The following is a 23,697-nucleotide window of genomic DNA, read 5'->3' as shown; positions in this document are numbered from 1 at the left end:
TTTCAGTTAAGTTGTTCATTTGCTAATCCTTTGCATCTGATCTGGTTTTGTCTCTTTCTGCTTTGCTGTGAGGGTTCAGTGTGCTCCCTGCTGGGGCAGTGCTAGACCCCGCTCCACATGCTACAGCTTGTGTCAGTTTGTTCAGTCCCCTGTTATATTAGTCTCTTTTGCTTTGCTGCCAGTTCACACTAAAATGCTGATATAGTGGGGGAGAGGTCGTGAGTCCTCAGTGTTTTTTGTACATCAGACTTGTTAGATTTTTTAGGGTTTTTGCGTGATTGCAGACAGTGTCTTTCCTTTCCTGTTCTGTCTAGACAGTTTGGGCCCCATCATTTGCTCAGCATATTTTCAGTCTATGTTTGTGCCTCATCTTGTCTCACCGACAATATATGTTTGGGGGTTATCTATTTCTTTGGGGGTTCTACTCCGGGGCAGTTTAGATTTCACCTTTCTTGCTTTAACCTTAGTTAGTTCTCCGGCTGTGCCGAGGCATCTAGGGCATCGTAGGTACGCCCCACGGCTACTTCTAGTTGTGTTGTTAGGATCAGGGGTCTGCAATCCGCTGAGTTACCAACCTTTCTGGTTTCCTTGTGGCCTAGCCTATTCCTGCCATCCTCCTCGGTGACCTATTGCATTATACTATATGTGGGCTGCATTATACTGTATTGAGGACTATGGGGAATACATTATATGAAGAACTATGGGGTGCATTATACTATGGGAAGTGAATTGTACTACATGGATGAATATGGCGGTGCATTATACTATATGGAGCACTATGAGGAGTGTATTATACTATATGGAGGACTGAGCAGTGTATTTTAATATATTGAGGACTATGAGGAGTGTGTTATACTATATGGAGGACTATGGGTAGTGTATTATACTATATGGAGGACTATGGAGCACATTATATGGAGCACACTATGGGGTGTAAACTGTAGATGTGCTGCTGATAACATGATACTGTATGGTGATCTGTTAGTGATCCATTAGTGATCGTTCGGTCCCCATCATTCTTTCTCAGAGGGTGGAAAGAGGCCGGGAAACAAGTGTTGAATGACTTCAATATTATTGATCACACTCATTTAGCATCCTGAACTCAACGCATGTAAATAGAACCGAAATGCTTCTGTGTGATGTGCAATATGTTAGCATTTGAGGCCCCATTTTAAACTTTGCCTAGGGCCCCACTTTGCCTAAAATTGGCCCTGGTGAGAGGACCATGCATACCAGGATAGAGGGGTGAGAGGACCATGCATACCAGGATAAAGGGGTGAGAGGACCATGCATACCAGGATAGCGGGGTGAAAGGACCATGCATACTAAGATAGAGGGGTGAGAGGAACATGCATACCAGGATAGGGGGGTGAGAGGACCATGCATACCAGGAAAGAGGGGTGAGAGGACCATGAGCACAACCCCATCTATGGACGTCGGGCACTCAGACTATCCTCATGGAGTCGGTTTCTAACCGTTTGTGCAGACACATGCACATTTGTGGCCTGCTGGAGGTCATTTTGCAGGGCTCTGGCAGTGCTCCTCCTGTTCCTCCTTGCACAAAGGCTGAGGTTGCGGTCCTGCTGCTGGGTTGTTGCCCTCCTATGGCCCCCTCCATGTCTCCAGGTGTACTGGCCAGTCTCCTGGTAGCGCCTCCAGCCACTGCACACTACGCTGACAGACACAGCAAACCTTCTTGCCACAACTCGCATTGATGTGCCATCCTGGATGAGCTGCACTACCTGAGCCACTTGTGTGGGTTATAGAGTCCATATCATGCTACTACGAGTGTAAAAGCACAACCAACATTCAAAAATTACCAAAACATTAGCCAGAAAGCATTGGTACTGAAATGTGGTCTGTGGTCCCCACCTGCAGAACCTCCCACCCTGTTTATTAAGGGTGTCTTTATAATTGCCAATAATTTTCATCTGTTTATTCCATTTGCACAATAGCACGTGAAATTGATTGTCAATCAGTGTTGCTTCCTAAATAGACAGTTTGATTTCACAGAAGTTTTATTTACTTGGAGTTATATTCTGTTGTTTAAGTGTTCCCTTTATTTTTTTGAGCAGTGTGTGTGTATATATATATATATATATATATATATAATTATACACAAATGCACCACAGATATATACGCATTGAAGCACTTGCCGCACGAAACGGCAGTCGTCATCCTGCATGCCTCCCTAACCCGAAAATCCCATACAAAGTCTCTTGTTTACTTGGATGAAATAAAAAAGAACTTTGAAATATTTAATCCATCTGGTGAGTGCCACATTATTTTTCTTTATATACAAGAACAGACTTGTATTTTCTGTGCTGAGCAAACCATATTGGAAATGAATGCTGTTTATTCAGTGTAAAAGGACCGTTCATCTGAGTAATGGTGAATGAACAAATCCTCTAGTGCAGCCATTTTAGTCTTGCTTTTGCATATATACTGTATGTATATACAGGGGTTGGACAAAATAATGGAAACATCAACAAAAGTTAGTTTAATATGGTGTAGGTCCACCTTTTGCGGCGATTACAGCCTCAGTTATCCGAGGTATGGATTCATACAAGGTGTGAATTGTTTCCAAAGGAATTTTAGCCCATTCTTCAGTTAAAACACCCTCCAGTTCTTTGAGCAACGATGGCGGCGGAAATCGACGTCTAACGTGAATCTCTAAAATCGACCATAAATGCTCAATAATGTTGAGGTCTGGGGATTGTGGGGGGCCAGATGAGATGCTCAACTTCATTACAAGGTTCCTTGTGCCATGCTTTAACGATTCTAGCTGTATGAATTGGTGCATTATCATCCTGAAAGATGGCGTTCCCCTCCGGGAACAGTGCTTGAACCATAGGATGCACTCAGCAGTGATTTTCGGAGCCATGGTCTTGCGATCCTCTCACAATTCGCTTTAGAGTCTGACGGTCTCTCTGTCAGTCAACTTCGACTTTCGGACGGACCTGTGCTTTGCTGCGGACGTTTTTCCTTCTCTTTCAAACGCAGTCAATACTTTGGAGACAGTACCTCTTGGCACACCAAGCGTTCGGGCACTTTCTGTTACACTAGCGCCTGCCATACGAGCACCAACAATTTGGCCTCTCTGAAAATCCGAGAGGTCTGCCATTGGTATCAGGTTTTCATCAATGTTCTTACAATTCTGCAAAACAAACAGCTAATTTACATACACATATCACATAACACAAATAATGTGTACCTGTGTAATCAACTACAAAACATTACCATATGTCACGGTATGCATGTTTATAACATTTTCAAAGATTATGATGCCAAAACGTTAGGTGTATCCATTATTTTGTCCAACCCCTGTATATATATATATATGCATGTACATACAGTATATAGTGTGTGTGTCTGTGTATATTATATATGTATACTGCATGTGTGCAGTTTATTGTGAAATTTATGTATAAAGTATACATTTATGCGAGTATACTGTATCTACTGTATATAAACTGTTTCTGTGCGTATATACCTTATATTTGTCCTTGTACATACTGTATGTGTCTGTATACTGTATATACAATATGTAGTGTGTGTTTGTATATTTCTAAAGTATATATAATGTGTACATGTATAGTGTATATCTGTGTATATGTGCTACATATATAGTTCTGTAACTCTAGTGTCGCCATAATAGGTATCAGCAGTTAAAGTGTTATGCCTGTGTCTTACATTAGGGCCTGTTCACACTGTCTTTCTTTACTGTACCGAGGGCCGTATTTAGAGTTTATGCTGCCCTAGGCACTTTAAGTGCTGCCTCCCCATTGGTGAGTATGACTAAAACAGACACATTGGCAAAAATCGCTGATGTGAAAGTAGCCTTTCGCCCTAGTGCATCCATCTCCCCAGTGCACCCGTTTCCCCAGTGCAGCCATCTCCTCAGTGCACCTATCTTTCTAGTGCAGCCAACTCCTCAGTGCACCCATCTCCCTAGTGCAGTCATCACCTCAGTGCACCCATCACCTCAGTGCACCCAACTCCCTAGTGCAGCCATCTCCTCAGTGCACCCATCTGCCTAGTGCAGCCATCTTCTCAGTGCACCCGTTTCCCCAGTGCACCCGTCTCCCCAGTGCAGCCATCTCCCTAGTGCAGCCATCTACTCAGTGCACCCATCTCCCTAGTGCAGCCATCTCTCTAGTGCAGCCATCTCTCTAGTGCAGCCATCTCCTCAGTGCAGCCATCTCCTCAGTGCACCCATCTTCCTAGTTCACCCAACTCCCTAGTGCAGCCATCTCCTCAGTGCACCCATCTTCCTAGTGCAGTCATCTCCCCAGTGCACCCATCTCCTCAGTGCACCCATCTCCCCAGTGCACCCATCTCCCCAGTGCACCAATCTCCTCAGTGCAGCCATCTCCCTAGTGCAGCCATCTCCCTAGTGCAGCCATCTCCCTAGTGGAGCCATCTCCTCAGTGCACCCATCTCCTCAGTGCAGCCATCTCCTCAGTGCAGCCATCTCCTCAGTGCACCCATCTTCCTAGTGCACCCATCTCCCTAGTGCAGCCATCTCCTCAGTGCACCCATCTTCCTAGTGCAGCCATCTCCTCAGTGCACCCATCTTCCTAGTGCAGTCATCTCCCCAGTGCACCCATCTCCTCAGTGCACCCATCTCCCCAGTGCACCCATCTCCCCAGTGCACCAATCTCCTCAGTGCAGCCATCTCCCTAGTGCAGCCATCTCCCTAGTGCAGCCATCTCCCTAGTGCAGCCATCTCCTCAGTGCACCCATCTCCCTAGTGCACCCATCTCACTAGTGCACCCATCTCCCAGTGCAGCCATCTCCCTAGTGCAGCCATCTCCCCAGTACACTCAACTCCTCAATGCACCCATTTCCCCAGTGCAGTCATCTCCTCAGTGCAGTCATCTCCCTAGTGCAGCCATCTCCCTAGTGCACCCATCTCCCTAGTGCACCCATCTCCTCAGTGCACCCATCTCCCCAGTGCACCCATCTCACCAGTGCAGCCATCTCCTCAGTGCACCCATCTCCCTAGTGCACCCATCTCCCTAGTGCACCCATCTCCCTAGTGCACCCATCTCCCTAGTGCAGCCATCTCCCTAGTGCACCCATCTCCTCAGTGCACCCATCTCCTCCGTGCACCCATCTCCCCAGTGCACCCATCTTCCTAGTGAAGCCATCTCCCTAGTGCACCCATCTCCTCAGTGCACCCATCTCCTCAGTGCACCCATCTCCTCAGTGCACCCATCTCCCCAGTGCACCCATCTCCTCAGTGCACCCATCTCCACAGTGCACCCATCTCCTCAGTGCAGCCATCGCCCCAGTGCAGCCATCTTCCTAGTGCACCCATTTCCTCAGTGAACCCATCTCCCAGTGCACCCATCTCCTCAGTGCAGCCATCTCCCCAGTGCAGCCATCTCCCCAGTGCACCCATCACCTCAGTGCACCCATCACCTCAGTGTACCCAACTCCCTAGTGCAGCCATCTCCTCAGTGCACCCATCTCCCTAGTGCAGCCATCTCCTCAGTGCACCCGTTTCTCCAGTGCACCCGTTTCCCCAGTGCAGCCATCTCCCTAGTGCAGCCATCTCCTCAGTGCACCCATCTCCCTAGTGCAGCCATCTGCTCAGTGCACCCATCTCCCTAGTGCAGTCATCTCCCTAGTGCAGTCATCTCCTCAGTGCAGCCATCTCCTCAGTGCAGCCATCTCCTCGGTGCAGCCATCTCCTCAGTGCAGCCATCTTCCTAGTGCACCCATCTCCCTAGTGCAGCCATCTCCTCAGTGCATCCATCTCCCTAGTGCAGCCATCTCCCCAGTGCACCCATCTCCCCAGTGCACCCATCTCCCCAGTGCACCCATCTCACCAGTGCACCAATCTCCTCAGTGCAGCCATCTCCCTAGTGCAGCCATCTCCCCAGTGCACCCATCTCCCCAGTGCACCCATCTCCTCAGTGCACCCATCTCCCCAGTGCACCCATCTCCTCAGTGCAGCCATCTCCCTAGTGCAGCCATCTCCCTAGTGCACCCATCTCCTCAGTGCACCCATCTCCTCAGTGCATCCATCTCCCCAGTGCACCCATCTCCTCAGTGCACCCATCTCCCTAGTGCACCCATCTCACTAGTGCACCCATCTCCCTAGTGCACCCATCTCCCTAGTGCAGCCATCTTCCCAGTACACTCATCTCCTCAATGCACCCATCTCCCCAGTGCACCCTTCTCACCAGTGCAGCCATCTCCATAGTGCAGCCATCTCCTCAGTGCAGCCATCTCCTCAGTGCACCCATCTCCCTAGTGCACCCATCTCCCTAGTGCACCCATCTCCTCAGTGCACCCATCTCCCTAGTGCAGCCATCTCCCTAGTGCACCCATCTCCTCAGTGCACCCATCTCCCCAGTGCACCCATCTCCTCAGTGCAGCCATCTCCCTAGTGCAGCCATCTCCCCAGTGCAGCCATCTCCCCAGTGCAGCCATCTCCTCAGTGCACCCATCTCCCAGTGCACCTATCTCCTCAGTGCACCTATCTCCTCAGTGCAGCCATCTCCCCAGTGCACCCATCTCCCCAGTGCACCCATCTCCTCAGTGCAGCCATCTCCCTAGTGCAGCCATCTCCTCAGTGCACCCATCTCCCCCAGTGCAGCCATCTCCCCAGTGCAGCCATCTCCCCAGTGCAGCCATCTCCCCAGTGCAGCCATCTCCCCAGTGCACCCATCTCCTCAGTGCAGCCATCTCCCCAGTGCAGTCATCTCCCCAGTGCAGCCATTTCCCCTGTGCAGCCACCTCCTCAGTGCACCCATCTCCCCAGTGCACCCATCTCCTCAGTGCAGCCATCTCTTTAGTGCAGCCATCTCCCTAGTGCACTCATCTCCTCAGTGCACCCATCTCCCTAGTGCACCCGTTTCCCCAGTGCAGCCATCTCCTCAGTGCACCCATCTCCTCAGTGCACCCATCTCCCCAGTGCACCCATCTCCTCAGTGCACCCATCTCTCTAGTGCACCCATCTCACTAGTGCACCCATCTCTCTAGTGCAGCCATCTCCCTAGTGCAGCCATCTCCCCAGTACACTCATCTCCTCAATGCACCCATCTCCCCAGTGCACCCATCTCCTCAGTGCAGTCATCTCCCTAGTGCAGCCATCTCCCTAGTGCAACCATCTCCCTAGTGCACCCATCTCCTCAGTGCACCCATCTCCCCAGTGCACACATCTCACCAGTGCAGCCATCTCACTAGTGCAGCCATCTCCCTAGTGCAGCCATCTCCTCAGTGCAGCCATCTCCTCAGTGCACCCATCTCCCTAGTGCACCCATCTCCCTAGTGCACCCATCTCCCTAGTGCACCCATCTCCTCAGTGCACCCATCTCCCTAGTGCAGCCATCTCCCTAGTGCACCCATCTCCTCAGTGCACCCATCTCCCCAGTGCACCCATCTCCTCAGTGCAGCCATCTCCCTAGTGCAGCCATCTCCCTAGCGCACCCATCTCCTCAGTGCACCCATCTCCTCAGTGCACCCATCTCCCAGTGCACCCATCTCCTCAGTGCACCCATCTCCCCAGTGCACCCATCACCTCAGTGCAGCCATCTCCCCAGTGCAGCCATCTCCCTAGTGCACCCATCTCCCAGTGCACCCATCTCCTCAGTGCAGCCATCTCCCCAGTGCACCCATCTCCCCAGTGCAGCCATCTCCTCAGTGCAGCCATCTCCCTAGTGCAGCCATCTCCCTAGTGCAGCCATCTCCTCAGTGCACCTATCTCCCCAGTGCACCCATCTCCTCAGTGCAGCCATCTCCCCAGTGCAGCCATCTCCCCAGTGCAGCCATCTCCACAGTGCAGCCATCTCCCCAGTGCAGCCATCTCTTCAGTGCACCCATCTCCTCAGTGCAGCCATCTCCCCAGTGCAGCCATCTCCCCAGTGCAGCCACCTCCTCAGTGCACCCATCTCCCCAGTGCAGCCATCTCCTTAGTGCAGCCATCTCCCTAGTGCAGCCATCTCCCTAGTGCACTCATCTCCTCAGTGCACCCATCTCCCTAGTGCACCCGCTTCCCCAGTGCAGCCATCTCCCCAGTGCACCCATCTCCCCCCTCCCTCCTCGCTGGGCTCATACTCATCTCCCCCCTCCCCCCACTCATACTCATCTCCCCCTCCCCCCACTCATACTCATCTCCCCCCTCCCCCCGCCATACTCATCTCCCCCCTCATACTCATCTCCCCCCGGCTCATACTCATCCCTCCCCCGCTCATTTTGCCCAGGTGTCGCCCTCTCGCATCGTCCCGCCCTAGGCACGTGCCCCCGGGTGCCTAGTGGCAAATACAGACCTGACTGTACCTGGTGGGTTCTGCCTGAATTCCCTATAGAGCCATAGACTGCAGTGACAGGAATGGAGCTCACATGAATTTCACATGTGATGTTTTTTTTCTGAACGTGACAGTTTGTCCCAACAGCCACAGAAAAGTGGACACTTTTAGACGAAAAAAACAGAAACAGACTCCGAGGGTATGTGCTCATGGGCAGTAATCGCTGCGGGTTGGAAGCTGTGTACTTTGCAGCGTCCAGATGTTACTGCATAGTGGATGGGATCTCAAGAAATCCTATGCCCACTATGCATCCACAGACGTCTGCGGCTCACTTGCGTCTTTCCAGATCGCAACATGTCTATTTATATTTCGGAGACGCGATAAATCTCACCCATACAATGTATTGGATGCAGTGAATCCACACGGTTCAGTGATCACATGTGGAGTCACCTGTGTTCAATATACGGCAGCGAACATGTGCTGCATCCAAAGCGCTGCCAATTCATGATCGTGTGCCCCTGGCCTAAGAAAATAAATCAGTCATTTTCAGAAAAAAAAAAATTAATTTGACTTCTGCTTGTGTCAGTGCAGTCTGTGGCCCTGTTTAGGATTTACGTGAATCCTATTTTAGGGGGATTCAGGCAGAGCCCCCGGACGCACTGCAGAAGCACAGTGTGAACAAGGCTTAATATACTATTGTGTGGAATATTGCAGTCTACTATACTATTCCACAATGTCCCATTGCAGCAGCCAGACATGGACAGTGGCCAGACACCGACAACGGACAGACATGGACACCGGCCAGGAGATTTTTTTTTTTTCATAAATCTGTTGCTGTCGTCTTTCATCATTTCTACAGCATTTTTTTCCCTATTCAAATGAATGGGACACAAAAATGCAAGTGAAAAGTCTTCAAAATGCTGAATATTTCCTGTCAACAATGTAGATCAATCCGCAGCAAAAATGGTGCGTGTGAACAGACACTACAGGGGTTTTCTGAGAATGTAAAAATAATTAGCATGACATGATAAATCCCCCGTGGCTCCAGCACTGATGCTCCGGGGATCTCCGCCAGTCTCAACATTGGGCTGCAGGGGTCTTGTGGCTCCCGGGGTCTCCGCCAGTCTCATCACTGGGCTGCAATGGTCTTGTGGCACCGGGGATCTCCGTCAGTATTAGCACTGGGCTGCAGGCAGGGCCGGACTGGGACTAAAATTCAGCCCTGGCATTTGAAGTTACACAGGCCCACTAGTCACATGGTGACTATATAATATTTTTGTACAGTTGTAGGTTACAAGAAGTGAGAGGAGAACACAACTATGTAACATGTAGTCAGAGCTGTGCCCAGTATTTCAGCTCAGTCCTATTTATTGCTTTTAGGTACAGTACTCCTCCCAAAGCTCTGTCCCCTTTTGTACGCACGGTGACAGAATTCCTGGCAGAACTGCTATCCATTGGGCAACCAGACCCCCTGGTCATAGCTGCCACTATCATACCTCCCAACTTTTGAAGAAGGGAAAGAGGGACAAAGACTGTGGTGGCCACACCCATTTTGCAACTAGTCACACCCATGTCCACGCCTAATCGCACCCAATTAGCACTGCTGATCACACTGACTGGCACTGAGGGCACAGTGGCTGGAATTATGGGCACACTGACTGGCACTAAGGAAGAGAGAAAACAGAGAGAGAAAAAAAAAAAGAGAGAGAAAGAAAGAGGGGAAAGAAAGAACAGAGAGAGAAAGAAGTAAAGAAAAGAAAGAATAGAGAGAAAGAAAGAGGAAAGAAAAAGAAAGGGGAAATAAAGAACAGAGAGAGAAAGAAAAAAGAAAGATTAGAGAGAAAAAGAAAGAACAGAGAGAAAGAAAATGAGGGAAAGACAGAACAGAGAATGAGAAAGAAAGAACAGAGAAAGAAAAAGAGAGATAGAAATAAAGATTCTATAAAGATACTATAGCAGCCCGGCTCCCATTGTAGTGCCCACCTGAGCCTCCCGATGCAGGATATATCATGATCCGCTCACATGGCCGGCATCCCCGATTCCAAGGCGATCCTGCTGTCTGCGCTGTCGGAGGAGGACACGGTGATGGATCTGAAGCATTCCTGGTTCCGTCACAATCTCCTCAAGAAATTATCTCATTTCTGATCAGCTTCCAGCACATCACTTCAGGTGGAACATCATGTGTGTGTTTTAAAATGCTCCTCGGGGCTCCGCCGTGTACTCCTGTGTCTGTGGGAAAAGTCCACTTTGTATGCTTCGTTCACACTTGGCTCCGCTCCATACATCCCGTACACATATGGCTCCACTCCGTACACACACGGCTTCGCTCCGTACACCAAGTACATGCGCGGCTCCGCTCCGTACACCTCGTACATGCGGCTCTGTTCCGTACACCTCATACACACACGGCTCCTCTCCATACACTTTGTACACACACGGCTCCGCTCCGTACACCTCGTACACACACGGCTCCGCTCCGTACACCTCGTACACACACGGCTCCGCTCCGTACACCTCGTACACACACGGCTCCGCTCCGTACACCTCGTACACACACGGCTCCGCTCCGTACACCTCGTACACACAGCTCCTCTCCGTACACCTCATACACACACAGCTCTGCTACATCTAACCTGTAAACCCCTCCTGACCCCACACATGCTTACCTCATCCAGCACCATGACAACAGCACTGCAGAGTCTTGCAGACACCAAGAGGCAAGGCTGAGCGCACAGGACCTGTGATGAGGTCACAGGAGGGGCGGAGTCAGGGGTCGCTACGGCGAGGATGGAGTGCGTGGGGGGGGGCGTGGTGGCTTATCTCCCTGCAGTGCGGGAGGGTTGGAAACTATAACCGCCGTGCCCGCAGAGGGCCGGCGGCAGGAGCAACAGCCAGGCCAGTGGCCGCATCAGCTGGCAAGCGGCCAGCTGCCGCCCGCGGCCCACATGACAGTGGCCCAGTGGGAAAATGCCGGTTGGTTATATTACCAATCCGCGCCTGGCTGCAGGGGTCTTGTGGCTTCACCTTATATTATAGCTGCAAAGTGAATAACAACCATCTGGGACCCTGAATCATCGGTCACGGAGCCAGCGGGGACAAGTAGTTTGGGGGACATGTAGGACTGTTTTTTTAATTGCCTTTTATTCTGCTGTATGTGAGGTAGGATGTAGAAAAAGACGGCAATTCAGCTAATGTTTTCTATTATATGAATATGCGACCCCCTTCACACAACCGTGTATCATGTTTTTCACAGATGCCACGTGTATCCTTTTTGACCTACAGTGCTGCACTCATGTCCGTGTTTTCCCTGCAGCACAGATGACAAGGGCCAATACAAGTCTATGGGTCCATGTAAACATACCATCCGTGTGCCGTCCGTGTTTAACATGGAAGTATTTGAGAAGCTTTGTAATTTCATTACCATTATCCATACCGGAAAAACATAGATGGCACATGGACGGCACACTGATTGAAAACACTGGTGACACCGATCCGCCATTTTTTTGGCGGATCCGTTTTTTTTCCCATTGACTTACATTATACGGCGGATTTTGACGGATGGTCATCCGTTGGATCCGTTTTTTGACGGATCCGCCAAAATTTTGCTGTCCGCTGACTTGAGTGGACGGACAATGAAATGTTTTTTGTTTGCATCAAAATAGCGGATAGCAACGAATCCGCTGCTATCCGCCATTCGTTATAATGGTCGCCTATGGGTGGCGGATCCGTTGCCAACCATTTTTTGATGGAATCTGGCAATGGATCCGGTTTTTGACACTGAGCATGAAGAATTTCATTGCCAGAAATTTAACCCCAAATTCCGTTGGCAGAAAATCTCTCTCTTTCTCTCGGCTCGTGTTCCTTTAAATTTCCACCACTAGCTGATAATGCGTATCTGTCCAAAAAACGGATCCGGTGGCCTCCGTTTGTGCCACAACGGAAACGTTTCACATTCTGGCGGATTTACACTGACGTCATAAAACGGAAGTGTGAAAAAGACCTAAGGGAGAAAATCAAATAAAAAATTTAAATATAACAGGTAACCTTTAAATTGGAATTTTGCATATTTCGTACCACTAATGTCCTTTTTATAAATATGTTCCCTTTCTATTACATCCTCTTTCTACCAGTAATATACGTTACAGTTTGGGGTCATTAGAGGTGGAGCTGGAAGCTGAGGTACATGAACGCTGGAGTGAAAGCAGTAGGCATCATAGTTGCTGCTGGACTGCCTACACAGCAGTCATTCGGCACACTGTGTACAGAAGTCAGAGATCTCTGCAGCTGCGGGAATGTTAAAAAATGTATTTGCACTGTCATATCCAGAGAGCAACTTTGTGATAAAGGAAACAGAGAAGCATATTGCTAGGAGAGTAAAACTAATCCCAAACTGTTCTTCAACAAAGTGAAATTGTAGGACCCTTAAAAAATTGTGAGGATAGAATGGTTGTAGATGACAAAGAAAAAGCTAATATATTAAACACCTTCTTCTCTACGGTATTCACAGTGGAAAATTAAATGCCGAGACACAAAGAAAACCCTATATTAATGGTCAATATATTAATCTAGCCCAAGAAAAGGTGCGAAACCAGCTAAATAAGAGTAAAATAGATAAATCTCTGGGTTCGGATGGCATACACCCACGAGTACTAAGAGAACTAAGTAATGTAACAGACAAGCCATTGTTTCTTATATTTAGGGACTCTATAGCGACGGGGTCTGTTTCACAGGACTGGTGCATAGCAAATATGATACCAATATTCAAAAAGGGCTCTAAAAGTGAACCTGGAAATTATAAGCCAGTAAGTCTAACCTCTATTGTTGGTAAAATATTTGAAGAGTTTCTGAGGGATGTTATTCTGGATTATCTCAATGAGAATAACTGTTTGCCTTGGTCACACTTGCGAGAAACTTGCACGAGTCTTGCGTTTCAATACCCGGCACTGCCGCCGGCACTCGGGACCGAAGTGTGTGGCTGCATGTCTTTCTATGCAGCTGAGCGCTCCAGTCCGAGTGCCGATGGCAGTGCAGGGTATTGAGACACGAGACTCGTGCGAGTTTCTCGCAATTGTGACCCCGGCCTTTAACTCCATATCAGCATGTGTTTCTGAGGAATCACTCCTGTCAAACCAATCTAATCAGTTTTTATGAAGAGATAGGCCACACATGGAGAACTGTGTACAGTTTTGGGCACCGGTGCTTAGGAAGGATATAATGGAACTAGAGCGAGTACATAGTAGGGCAACAAAATTAATAAAGGGGATGGGGGAAATACAATACCCAGAGAGATTAGCAAAATTAGGATTATTTGGTTTAGAAAAAAGATGACTGAGGAGTGAGGGGGCGATCTAATAACCATGTATAAGTATATAAGGGGACAATACAAATATCTCTCCGAGGAGCTGTTTGTACCAGGGAATGTGACGGTCACAAGGGGGCATTCTCTGCGTCTAGAGGAAAGAAGGGGATTCTTTACTTTTAGGGCAATGAGAATATGGAATTCCTTGCCTGAGGAGGTGGTGATGGAAAACTCAGTCGAGGGGTTCAAGAGAGGCCTGGATGTCTTCCTGGAGCGTAACAATATTGTATCTTACAGTGATTAGGTTATTTAGAAGGACGTAGATCTGGGGATTTATTCTGACGGAATATAGGCTGAACTGGATGGACTAATGTCTTTTTTCGGCCTTGCTAACTATGTTGCTATGCATAATGGATTACGTAAAATGTCATATTACATTTTCCACCTCTACTCTTGATCTTTTTGTAGATCCATTGCCACTAGCTGCGCCTACTGGTCTGAGAAAACATACCCTAACTGTTGACCAAGATGGCACTGTCAGCGTGAACATTACATGGGCTGTGCCAGCAGAGAATGACCTGAAAATTCATCATTACAGAATATGGTGGAAAAGTAGGATCACTGGAGAGCTGCAGTCGGACAGGAAGGTGGATGGCTGGGTTTTGACAGATGGGGTGCGTAATGCTTATTTTCAGTTCCCCAACTCACATCTAATCAAACTTTTCTCTTGTAATTTCAAACGTACTTGTGTTATCTTTTTATTTAGGCAAAGACAGAATTTACACTACAAGGTCTGCTACCTGACACTGAGTATCTTGTAAAAATACAAGCTGTATCCTACTGGGGACACAAAAAAATGAGGAGCCCAAAGACACAGTTCATCTTAAGCACAAGACAGGAAGGTGACACCATGACTGCTCTCACATTTATCTATGTGTTCACTATAAGGGTACCGTTACACCGAGCGACTCACCAGCGATCCCGACCAGCGATATGACGCCGTCAGGATCGCTGGTGCATCGCTAGGTGGTCGCTAGTGAGCTGCCACTCAGGCAGATCTCACCAGCGACATCGCAGGGGACGGGGATCGCTACTTTACCTGTCAGACGCGGCGATCCTGCGTCCTCCCGCCCGGCTCCACGCGTCGCTCATCGTCACAGCAGGAAGCGCCGCAGGAAGTGACCGACGAGGAATGATCCAGCAGCTTCTCGCGCGATCAGCGATAACCAGCGGGGGAGCCGGTCGGAGGTAAGTATCACATGCAGCGATATCGCTAGTAATATCGCTGTAACGTCACAAAATCGGTGACTTTACAGCAATATTGCTAGCGATATCGCAGTGTGTAACGGGGGCTTAAGGCCTCATTCAGATGTTTGTTTTTCATGAACACATTCTCTCCTTATGTTTTACATAATAGCCTATGGTCATGTTATGTTCTTTCTTGCAAAACTATTGTCCACAAAAAAATAAACTTGGACACAAATACACATGGATGCTATCTATCCATCTGTCATCTGAGCACAGTTTATTTTTTACTATATAAAGGAGATTAGAAGATTGGACATTAATTTTTTCACATGCAAAAAAAAACTTATGCCAGTCTGCTTGTAAAAACACACACCCGGCCCAAAAACGCAATAAACTCATATCCAGTATAGTGATGAAAAACAGTTTTATTCTCGGGCGAAATACACCCCACCACTCTAAAAAGAAAAAAAACGGATGTCTGAATGATGCCGAAGAAATAACTTTGAGTAATGCATTGTGAGCTACTTACTCAGTTTAATTTTTTAATTTCATACAGATTTAAAAACAGGAAGCTTGGATCGCCCTTTGAATCCATGTAATGGCCGTGGCACATCAGTTGAAAATTGTAAAAATGTTTTACAAACATTTTCCTTTTACCACAATAATCAGCTTAAAGTACAAATATTCTGGAAGCAAGTGTCAGGTAAAATATATTGCACTACTTTATATTGAGGTCCTTTGATGATATTGGATAGGTATATTTCTTTCTTCAAATGTTAGAAAAAAGTCAAAATTGGCAGTTTTATGATTATTGCATAGGTTAAAGCACTATTCCAGTGTTTTTTTTAATTGCAGCACTGGAGTGGTGCTGCTAATCTAAGTTCCCTGCCCCTAGTAAATACTTACCAACTATCATCTTCATCTTTTATTGTCAGCGATTGATTCTTCTGCAGGTTGTCGAATCGCTCCAGTGAATGCTGGGTGAGCCGGAAGTCGCAACTCAATGTAAGTCTATGAGAGCTAGAATGAGGCCAGAACGAGTCTCTCATAGACATCCGTTGAAAGCTTGTGATGGTTACCTCTGACTTTCGGTTAGTCAAAAGTTGCAGTCACAATTTGAGAGTGCAGGACCGGCGTGGCACCGTGAATAGCTGAAGACGGCAGCTGAATATTATACTGGGGTCAGGGAACTTAGATAAGTAGCACCACTCCAGAGTTGTGGGGTAAACGTGTGCTTGCCCCAGTCAAGTGTCCATGTGTATGAGGGAGTCAAAAGGAATCGCTGCGACCAACAGCTATTGAAACTGTATGGGCATATATACAGGTGCTTCTCACAAAATTAGAATGTCATCAAAAATTTTATTTATTTTACTTCTTCAATACAAAAAGTGAAACTCAAACTTAAAGAGTCATTGCAAACAGAGTGATCTATTCCACGTGTTTATTTCTGTTTATGTTGATGATTATGACTTACAGCCAATGAAAACCCAAAAGTCATTATCTCAGTAAATCAGAATAATTAAAAAAAAACACCTGCAAAGGCTTCCTAAGCATTTATAAAGGTCCCTTAATCTGTTTCAGTAGGCTCCACAATCATGAGGAAGACTGATGACTAGACAGATGTCCAATAAGGTCATTGCTATGGAAGCTGACTGTTCACAGAGTGCTGTATCCAAGCATATTAATGGAAAGTTTAGTGGAAGGAAAAAGTGTGGTAGAAAAAGGTGCACAAGCAACCAGGATAACTGCAGCCTTGAAAGGATGGTTAAGAAAGGGCCATTCAAAAATTTGGGGAAGATTCACATGTAGTGGACTGCTGCTGGGGTCATTACTTCAAGAGCCACCACACACAGACGTATCCAGGACATGGGATACAAGTGTTGTGTTCTTTGTGTCAAGCCACTCATGACCAATAGACAACGCCAGAAGTGTCTTACCTGGGCCAAGGAGAAAAAGAACTGGACTGCTGCTCAGTGGTCCAAGGTGTTGTTTTCAGATGAAAGAAAATTTTGCATTACATTTGGAAATCGAGGTCCCAGAGTCTGGAGGAAGAGTGGAGAGGCACACAATCCAAGCTGCTTGAGGTCTAGTGTGAAGGTTCCACAATCAGTGATGGTATAGGGAGCCATGTCATCTGCTGGTGTAGGTCCACTGTGTTTTATCAAGACCAAAGTCAGCGCAGCCATCTATCAGGAAATGTTAGAGCACTTCATGATTCCCTCTGCCGACAAGCTTTTGGAGATGGAAACTTAGCAGGACTTGGCACCTGTCCATACTGCCAAAAGTACCAATACCTGGTTTAAAAACAACAGTATCACTGTGCTTGATTGGAGAGGAAACTCGCCTGACCTTAACCCCATAGAAAATCTATGAGGTATTGTCAAGAGGAAGATGAGAGACACCAGACCCAACAATGCAGATGAGCTGAAGGCTGCTATCAAAGCAACCTGGGCATCCATAACACCTCAGCATCACCACAGACTGATCGCCTCCATGCCACGCCGCATTGATGTAGTAATGTGGTAGAGTGTACCTTTTGAGAATCCACCAGTACACAGGAGAACTTCACTGAGCAAGTTATCTTGAGTAAACAGCATTTACTTCTTATGGGTAAACATGAGATAAGAATTCAGAATCACACAGACTGTGCTGCTGGCATAATACAGTCAAAAGCAATAGTAAAACTAACATCAACAATAGAGCTTCCCTCCCCATAATACAGCAAACATATAACTTCACACTATCGCTATCTGCTGTCAGGCTAGTGTAAAGTCCTCCTTTACATAAACAATAAATCCTGATCTGTTGCATGTGCCAACACCCTTTCTCAACAGTAAGGACTTATTCAGTCAAACCCAACTTTTTTATTAGTCTCTGGTGTTTATCAGCATTCAACGCCTTCATGAAGATGTCTGCTGTCATTTCTTCAGTAGGATAATCCTTCAAGAAATTATACTTCACATTTCCCAAGTATTTGATTTCGAAATGTCGCTTCAGGATTTTTAGAATGTTTTCTTTATCCCTTTCTTGTTCAGAACAAATCAAAATGTCGTCTTCATATATGAGTACATAAATCCATCTATTCATCAGCCTATTTTGTGTACAAGCAAGGATCCGCTTTGCTTCTTTGAAATTTTTCATTTGTAAGCACTTCCGTGATGTTGTCATTCCATGCTTTAGCTGCTTGCTTTAAACCATATATGCTTTTCTGTAGTTTGCAATTTTTGTTTGGGTTTCTTTCATCTTTGAATCCTGGAGGTTGTTCCATGTAAATGTCTTCTATTAAATTTCCATTCAAAAATGCTGTCTTTACATCCAGATGTATCAGTTCCATTGCTGCAACTGTAAGTAAAGTTCTTATTGTAGTATGTTTGACAACTGGAGCAAATGTCTCATCATAGTCTTCTCCATATTTTTGAGGATATCCTTTAGCTAAGAGTCTTGCTCGATATCTTTCAGGTGTGCCATCTGTTTGGTATTTTACTTTAAAAATCCATTTACATCCTATGGCTTTTCTTCCTTCTGGTAAATCTGTCAGTGTCCATGTATTTGAGTCATGCATGGATTTCATTTCTGTTTCTGTTGCTTCTATCCATTTATTAGCTTCTTCTTTAGGGAGTTTAGATATGTCTTCCCAAGAAGTAGGTTCATAAATTTTACTTGTGCTTGTCTTGTATGAGAGACTTTTTGGTGGTTTACCTTTGTTTTCTCTCATTGAACGTCTTGGTTCTGTGTCTGTTTGTAGTTGTATTTCTTCATTTTCAGTATTCTGTTCTTCATCAATTTCAATTACTTTCTCATCAGATATTCCTTCAGCTATGTCACTGCTGGTTTTCTCATTTTTTGTTTCCATTGAAATCATGACATCTTCATTTAGCTCCTCAATGAATGTCACACTGTTACTCACCATGACTCTGTCTGTTTTGGGATCTAGGATTCTGTATCCCCTGCATTTTTCACTATATCCAACAAATATTCCCTCCATGAATCTGTTTTGAAGTTTGGAACGTTTTTCTGTTGGAATGAATATAAAAACTTTACATCCAAAAACTTTTAAATGATTGACACTTGGTTTCATACCTTGCCACAGTTCATATGGAGTTTTCTTCAGTTTTCTGGAAAAAAGTCTGTTATGTAGATATGTAGCTGTCATTGCTGCCTCACCCCAATATTTCTCTGGTAGTTTGGAATCTGTCAGCATACATCTCATCATTTCTGTCAGAGTTCTGTTTTTCCTTTCTGCTACTCCATTTTGTTCAGGTGTGTACGGAACAGTCGTTTGATGTAATATACTATTTTGTCTTAAGTAGTTTTCTATTTTGTGACCTGTAAATTCACCTCCATTATCACTTCTGATGACAATTGGCTTCCTTTGAAATTTGTTACTCGACCTTGTTACATAGTCTACAAGTTTATCAGCAGCACAAAACCACAGCAACAATGGCCACCACACAGCAACAACACCAAATGAAAGGAGTCCCCATTGCCACCACCGAGCGGAGCCGTGCGCCAACCACCGCCACTGCGGCAATGCAGTGGTAGGGCAGACGGCCTGGTGTCTCACAGCACCCATGCTGCTAGACAGAGTCCCCATGACTCCAGACCGTGCCGCCCCACCAACACAAAACCACAGCAACAATGGCAGAACACATCACCTCACCAAATTTAAGGAGCAATGAATCTCACCTCCATCAAGCTCTTTAGTGAGAGCAGAAATGGGCTAGACCCCTTAATTTGCAGTCTCCTGCTAATTAAAATCACCTGTGCCAAATGGGAGGAGTGTACATCCAAAGAAAAAAAAGGACAGATCATGCAATATGCTGAAAAAAAGTGGACAGCACCTCCAAAACCATACAATGATCTAATGCCGCTAGGCAAAAATATATATACCTGTACATGAGGTTCTTAGATTAACATTCTGATCAGACTGTATGAAGACGACTACCACATCACAGCAAACCTCGTAGTGGGTCCCTACCGCCCCAACGGAGCAGTGGGCTTCACATAGTCTGATCAGAATGTTAAACTAAGAACCTCATGTTCAGTTATATATAAAATTTTGCCTAGCGGCATTAGATCAACATATGATTTCTGGAGGTGCGGTTCATGCTTTTTTTCTTTTTCCGGCCCATACAATTAATTAGATTCTTAAGATCTTATAATGCTTATGTATTTACTGCAAGAATCTACGTCAGAATGAATATATTATCGTGGCTTTAAAATTTGCATTTTAAAAGTAAAGTTAGAGTTGGAGTCATAAAATGTTAATTTTAATATTGAAGAAGGAAATTTTCAAATATGGGTATACATATATTTTTACAATGGTTATATATGTATTTAGGTTATGCCATGCACTTTCAAAGTAAGTACACCAGCCTCATAAGGTCTATTTATTAATGTATGCAATTTTCTTTGGGATACCTAATGACTGTTCTCTTTAAGAGAGAACAGAAAATATCAACTAGCTGAAACCTTACATAGTGATACTATAGTGTTTTCTAACTCTACCATCTTTTGTTTACAGACAATTATGTGGAAGGATACACTTTCCTAATAAAATGGAGACCAGTAAGATGTGATGATAATGACACTTTTTCAGGGGGTAAAGCAGTTGTTAAGGTAAGAAATATCTGTATTTTATAATAGGAACTTTAACATTCCAGAAATATGCAAAGGTCTTTTTACTTTTCTGATTATACTGACCAAGAAAGACTGAAAGCTGAATGAACTGCTGTCCAGTACAAACATGCTGATCATCTGATGTACAACCCAGGACGGAGAACTGTAGATGTGTGCTGCCAGTGGTTCTTAGAAATAATCAAAGTTGGTTGCCAACAGGCATAAAAATGCAGAGCAGGAGGAACAGTCCTGGATTGCATGTGTGCGTCACTAAGGTGGCTGGCCTCGGTGACGTAAGTCCCAGAATGGATTGAAGGGTTCAACAACCAGTAGGTTGCTGAGAATGTTTTTATTGGGATCATATTTTGGGTCTGGGATTTAGTAGCAACTAGAAGTCTGGGTGGGAAAGGACGCTCCCATACCTCCAGATTGGACTTTGCTGGTCCTACAAAAGGCAGCTGAAGTGGCTCATGTGTGGGAGTGGCAGTGTGTTTATTATGGCTGACCAAATTAAGAGAGAAGCAGAGCCTGGATTACTGCATGGGTGATACCGTGGTGAATCTTTTGCCTACCTTAAGAAGAGACTAGATTCTTCCTGTGTTGTTATTAGCTTAAGCCAAGGAAATACTATTTTGCTTTCATTGTTGTACATGAGAAATAAGTGCCATTGAGTACCCAAACACTACCAGAAAGCTTGAGTCTCTACTGTGCAGAGGTTGTGATCACAACACTAGAACTGTAGAGACCAGTACTAAGTGATAGTTTGTGAGCCGAGTTATTAGAGTTAAGCAAAATTAAAAACATTTGTAAAATTGTGGAATAACACAATTTTGGCTTTTGGTCATACACTCTGGGAATTGTAGTGCCGTCACACTCCTCTGAAGTGCTTGTTTGGTGATTCAGCCATTTTTGCCTTCTTCCTGCTTGTTTTGCAGGATTTCATTATGAGCTATGAAATATAATGAATTAATGATGAATTCCCAATAGTCGTAATGCCAATGAAACCTGGTAAAAAAAATAGGTCCTGTAGATTTTTGGGGAAATGGACTAAATGGCCTAAATTATGGACTGGTGAGCTCCCACCAAAAGGAATGTCCTATTATACAGAGTCCATTAAAATAATTGAAAACCATGTAAAATATGGTTGTAGTACTCCTAAAGAAGAACTGCTCTCCACTCTGGGTAATAGAGGACATCCAAAGAGTTCAAATGTTAAAAATACTTCTTGTAAAAAAAAATTATTAAAAGTATGTTACAAAAAGTCTTGGCCACTGGTAACTAAGTGCCTTTGAACCCCTATTAAACCATAGCATAATTAACATGCTGAAAAAATAAAAATATGCTCAAAATCCACAAGAAAAATATCTGCATTATGTGCTCGAGATTTTCAACAATGTTGATCACTTGTCTTTTATTGCAATCTGCTCCTATTTATACCTGTGGAAATCCATTAGTAAAATACATAATAAATCTGTCACATGTGAACTTGGTTTTAAAATGTTCAAAATCTTGTTTGTTGGTACAAGTGTTCAGCAGGCACGTTGCCTTTACTGCCTATATTGAAATGTTAAATGAGGACGTCTGTTTTTTTTTTTTTACTACAGGGAACGAGCTACATTTTTACTGGCCTCCAGTATGCGTGCACCTATAAAGTAACAGTACGGCCATTCACCCTTCAGGGACCATTGGTTGAAGAGGTGACATTTGTAAAAACACCCAGGTGCAACAACATGAAAGTTAAAAGCCTCAGAGATGCACAATGTCCAAAACAAGGTGAGTGACCTACAAAGTAAGTGCAATTTTAAAGATTGGTTACAGTATACAGACTTTCAGAAAAATAAAAATGTAATTACTCGAATAGCATTTCCTGTAAAAATAAAATTATTTAATCATTGATGTAAATGGAATTCATTTATAAATAAAAAAAAATGTAATAGCCTTGAAAGGGGTGGTTGTGGATGGTGGTGGTATACCCTTTTAAAGAGAGTCTGTCAGCCAGACTGATAGTATAAACTAAGCACATAGCCTTGTAGGAGATATAGCCCTATAAAAATCCCACCTTTAGCCTAACTGTTGTCTTCATTTTGCAGAAACTAAAATGTAATCAAATATACTAATTAGGCTGCTCGGTGCACCCTGGGTGTGGCCAAGAGCCTCAGTGCACTGTTCCACCCATTACTTTTGCATGCTCCGCCTCCCTCAATGTTCATTGCTAGCACCAGCTTGCCTGGAGTGAGCAAAGTCTACAGAGAAATCTCAGGCAAGCCAGCTCTGTCAATCACCAGTGAGCAGGGCCGCCATCAGTGAATTACTGCTCCTGTGTATAATGTCACTGTATTACCTGTACACAGACACTGCATACTAAGTACAGATCTCCTGTGTATAACGGCACTTATGGTGATAGTATTGTTTTTTTATTAATGATCAGTATTGTAGTATTCATTCACTATGTGGTGGTAATATTTTGTCTGGCCATGGTGTGGCAATATTTGTTGCTTGTATGTGCTATTTGGTAACTATGTGGTGGTAATATGTGGTCAGGTCATGGTGTGATGGTATTTGTTCCTTGTATGTGGTACTATTGGGCACCATGTGGTGGTAATATGTGTACGTCCAGCATTGGTATAAATATAAGGTGTGTGTTTATAAGGTTTAAATGTGTTGTGTTATTTTGTTGCAGAAAATGGCCAGCTGCTCATGTGGATTTTGGGACACTCATTTGTATTTTGGGAGGTGTTGAGGGCGAAAGTTCGTCCTGATGGGTTTTTCAAGGGATGCGGCAGTTCTATGTTGGATCGGAAAGTGGGGAAATTGTCTGTAATCAATGACTCCTGGAGTTTCACCGTTTTGTTCGTTTGGATTGAGCTTCGGACATGTTGGTAATACACTTGGGGGGTAATGACCTAGGTAAGAGGCCTTGTAGGGAACTGACAAAAGATCAAGTTTGATTTGCTAAGGCTCTGGGCAATGTTCCCTAGGGTGCTGGCAATGTGGTTGGATATCATTCCCAGGAAAGAGTGGCGAGGAGCTCAGTCTATTGAGGATAAAAGTGAATAGGACAGTGTTTCGGTTTATGGTACGGAACGGTGCGGTGGTGGTGCGTCACATGAACTAGAGTATGGTAAAGGGGAATTTTAGAGGCGGAACGGAATACATTTGAATGCTATAGGTATGGACATGTGGTGTTTGGCTGTACAAGAAGGCATTGAGAAGGGTTTGAAGGTGTTTGAGGGGTACAAAACATTTATGTTTGTGGCATGGGGGGAGGT

At 45.4% G+C, this 23,697-nt stretch overlaps 1 protein-coding gene across 1 annotated transcript in view; it reads left to right on the top strand.

The window, feature by feature from the left end:
* Positions 1-23,697, top strand: part of LOC141092731 (anosmin-1-like) — a 137,975-nt gene that overhangs the window by 83,348 nt on the left and 30,930 nt on the right. Inside the window, exons 7-11 of the mRNA XM_073579123.1 lie at positions 14,030-14,235; positions 14,328-14,463; positions 15,366-15,512; positions 20,334-20,428; positions 22,033-22,201. Coding sequence (XP_073435224.1) covers positions 14,030-14,235; positions 14,328-14,463; positions 15,366-15,512; positions 20,334-20,428; positions 22,033-22,201 — 753 coding nt within the window. The remainder of the gene's footprint in view (positions 1-14,029; positions 14,236-14,327; positions 14,464-15,365; positions 15,513-20,333; positions 20,429-22,032; positions 22,202-23,697) is intronic.

Source organism: Dendrobates tinctorius, unplaced genomic scaffold (genome assembly GCF_039654945.1).
Source record: "Dendrobates tinctorius isolate UK_male_01 unplaced genomic scaffold, ASM3965494v1 ptg000060l, whole genome shotgun sequence".
Classification (NCBI taxonomy): domain Eukaryota; kingdom Metazoa; phylum Chordata; class Amphibia; order Anura; family Dendrobatidae; genus Dendrobates; species Dendrobates tinctorius.
Note: the sequence above shows the minus strand (reverse complement) of the source record. Positions and strands in the feature narration are given on the sequence as shown.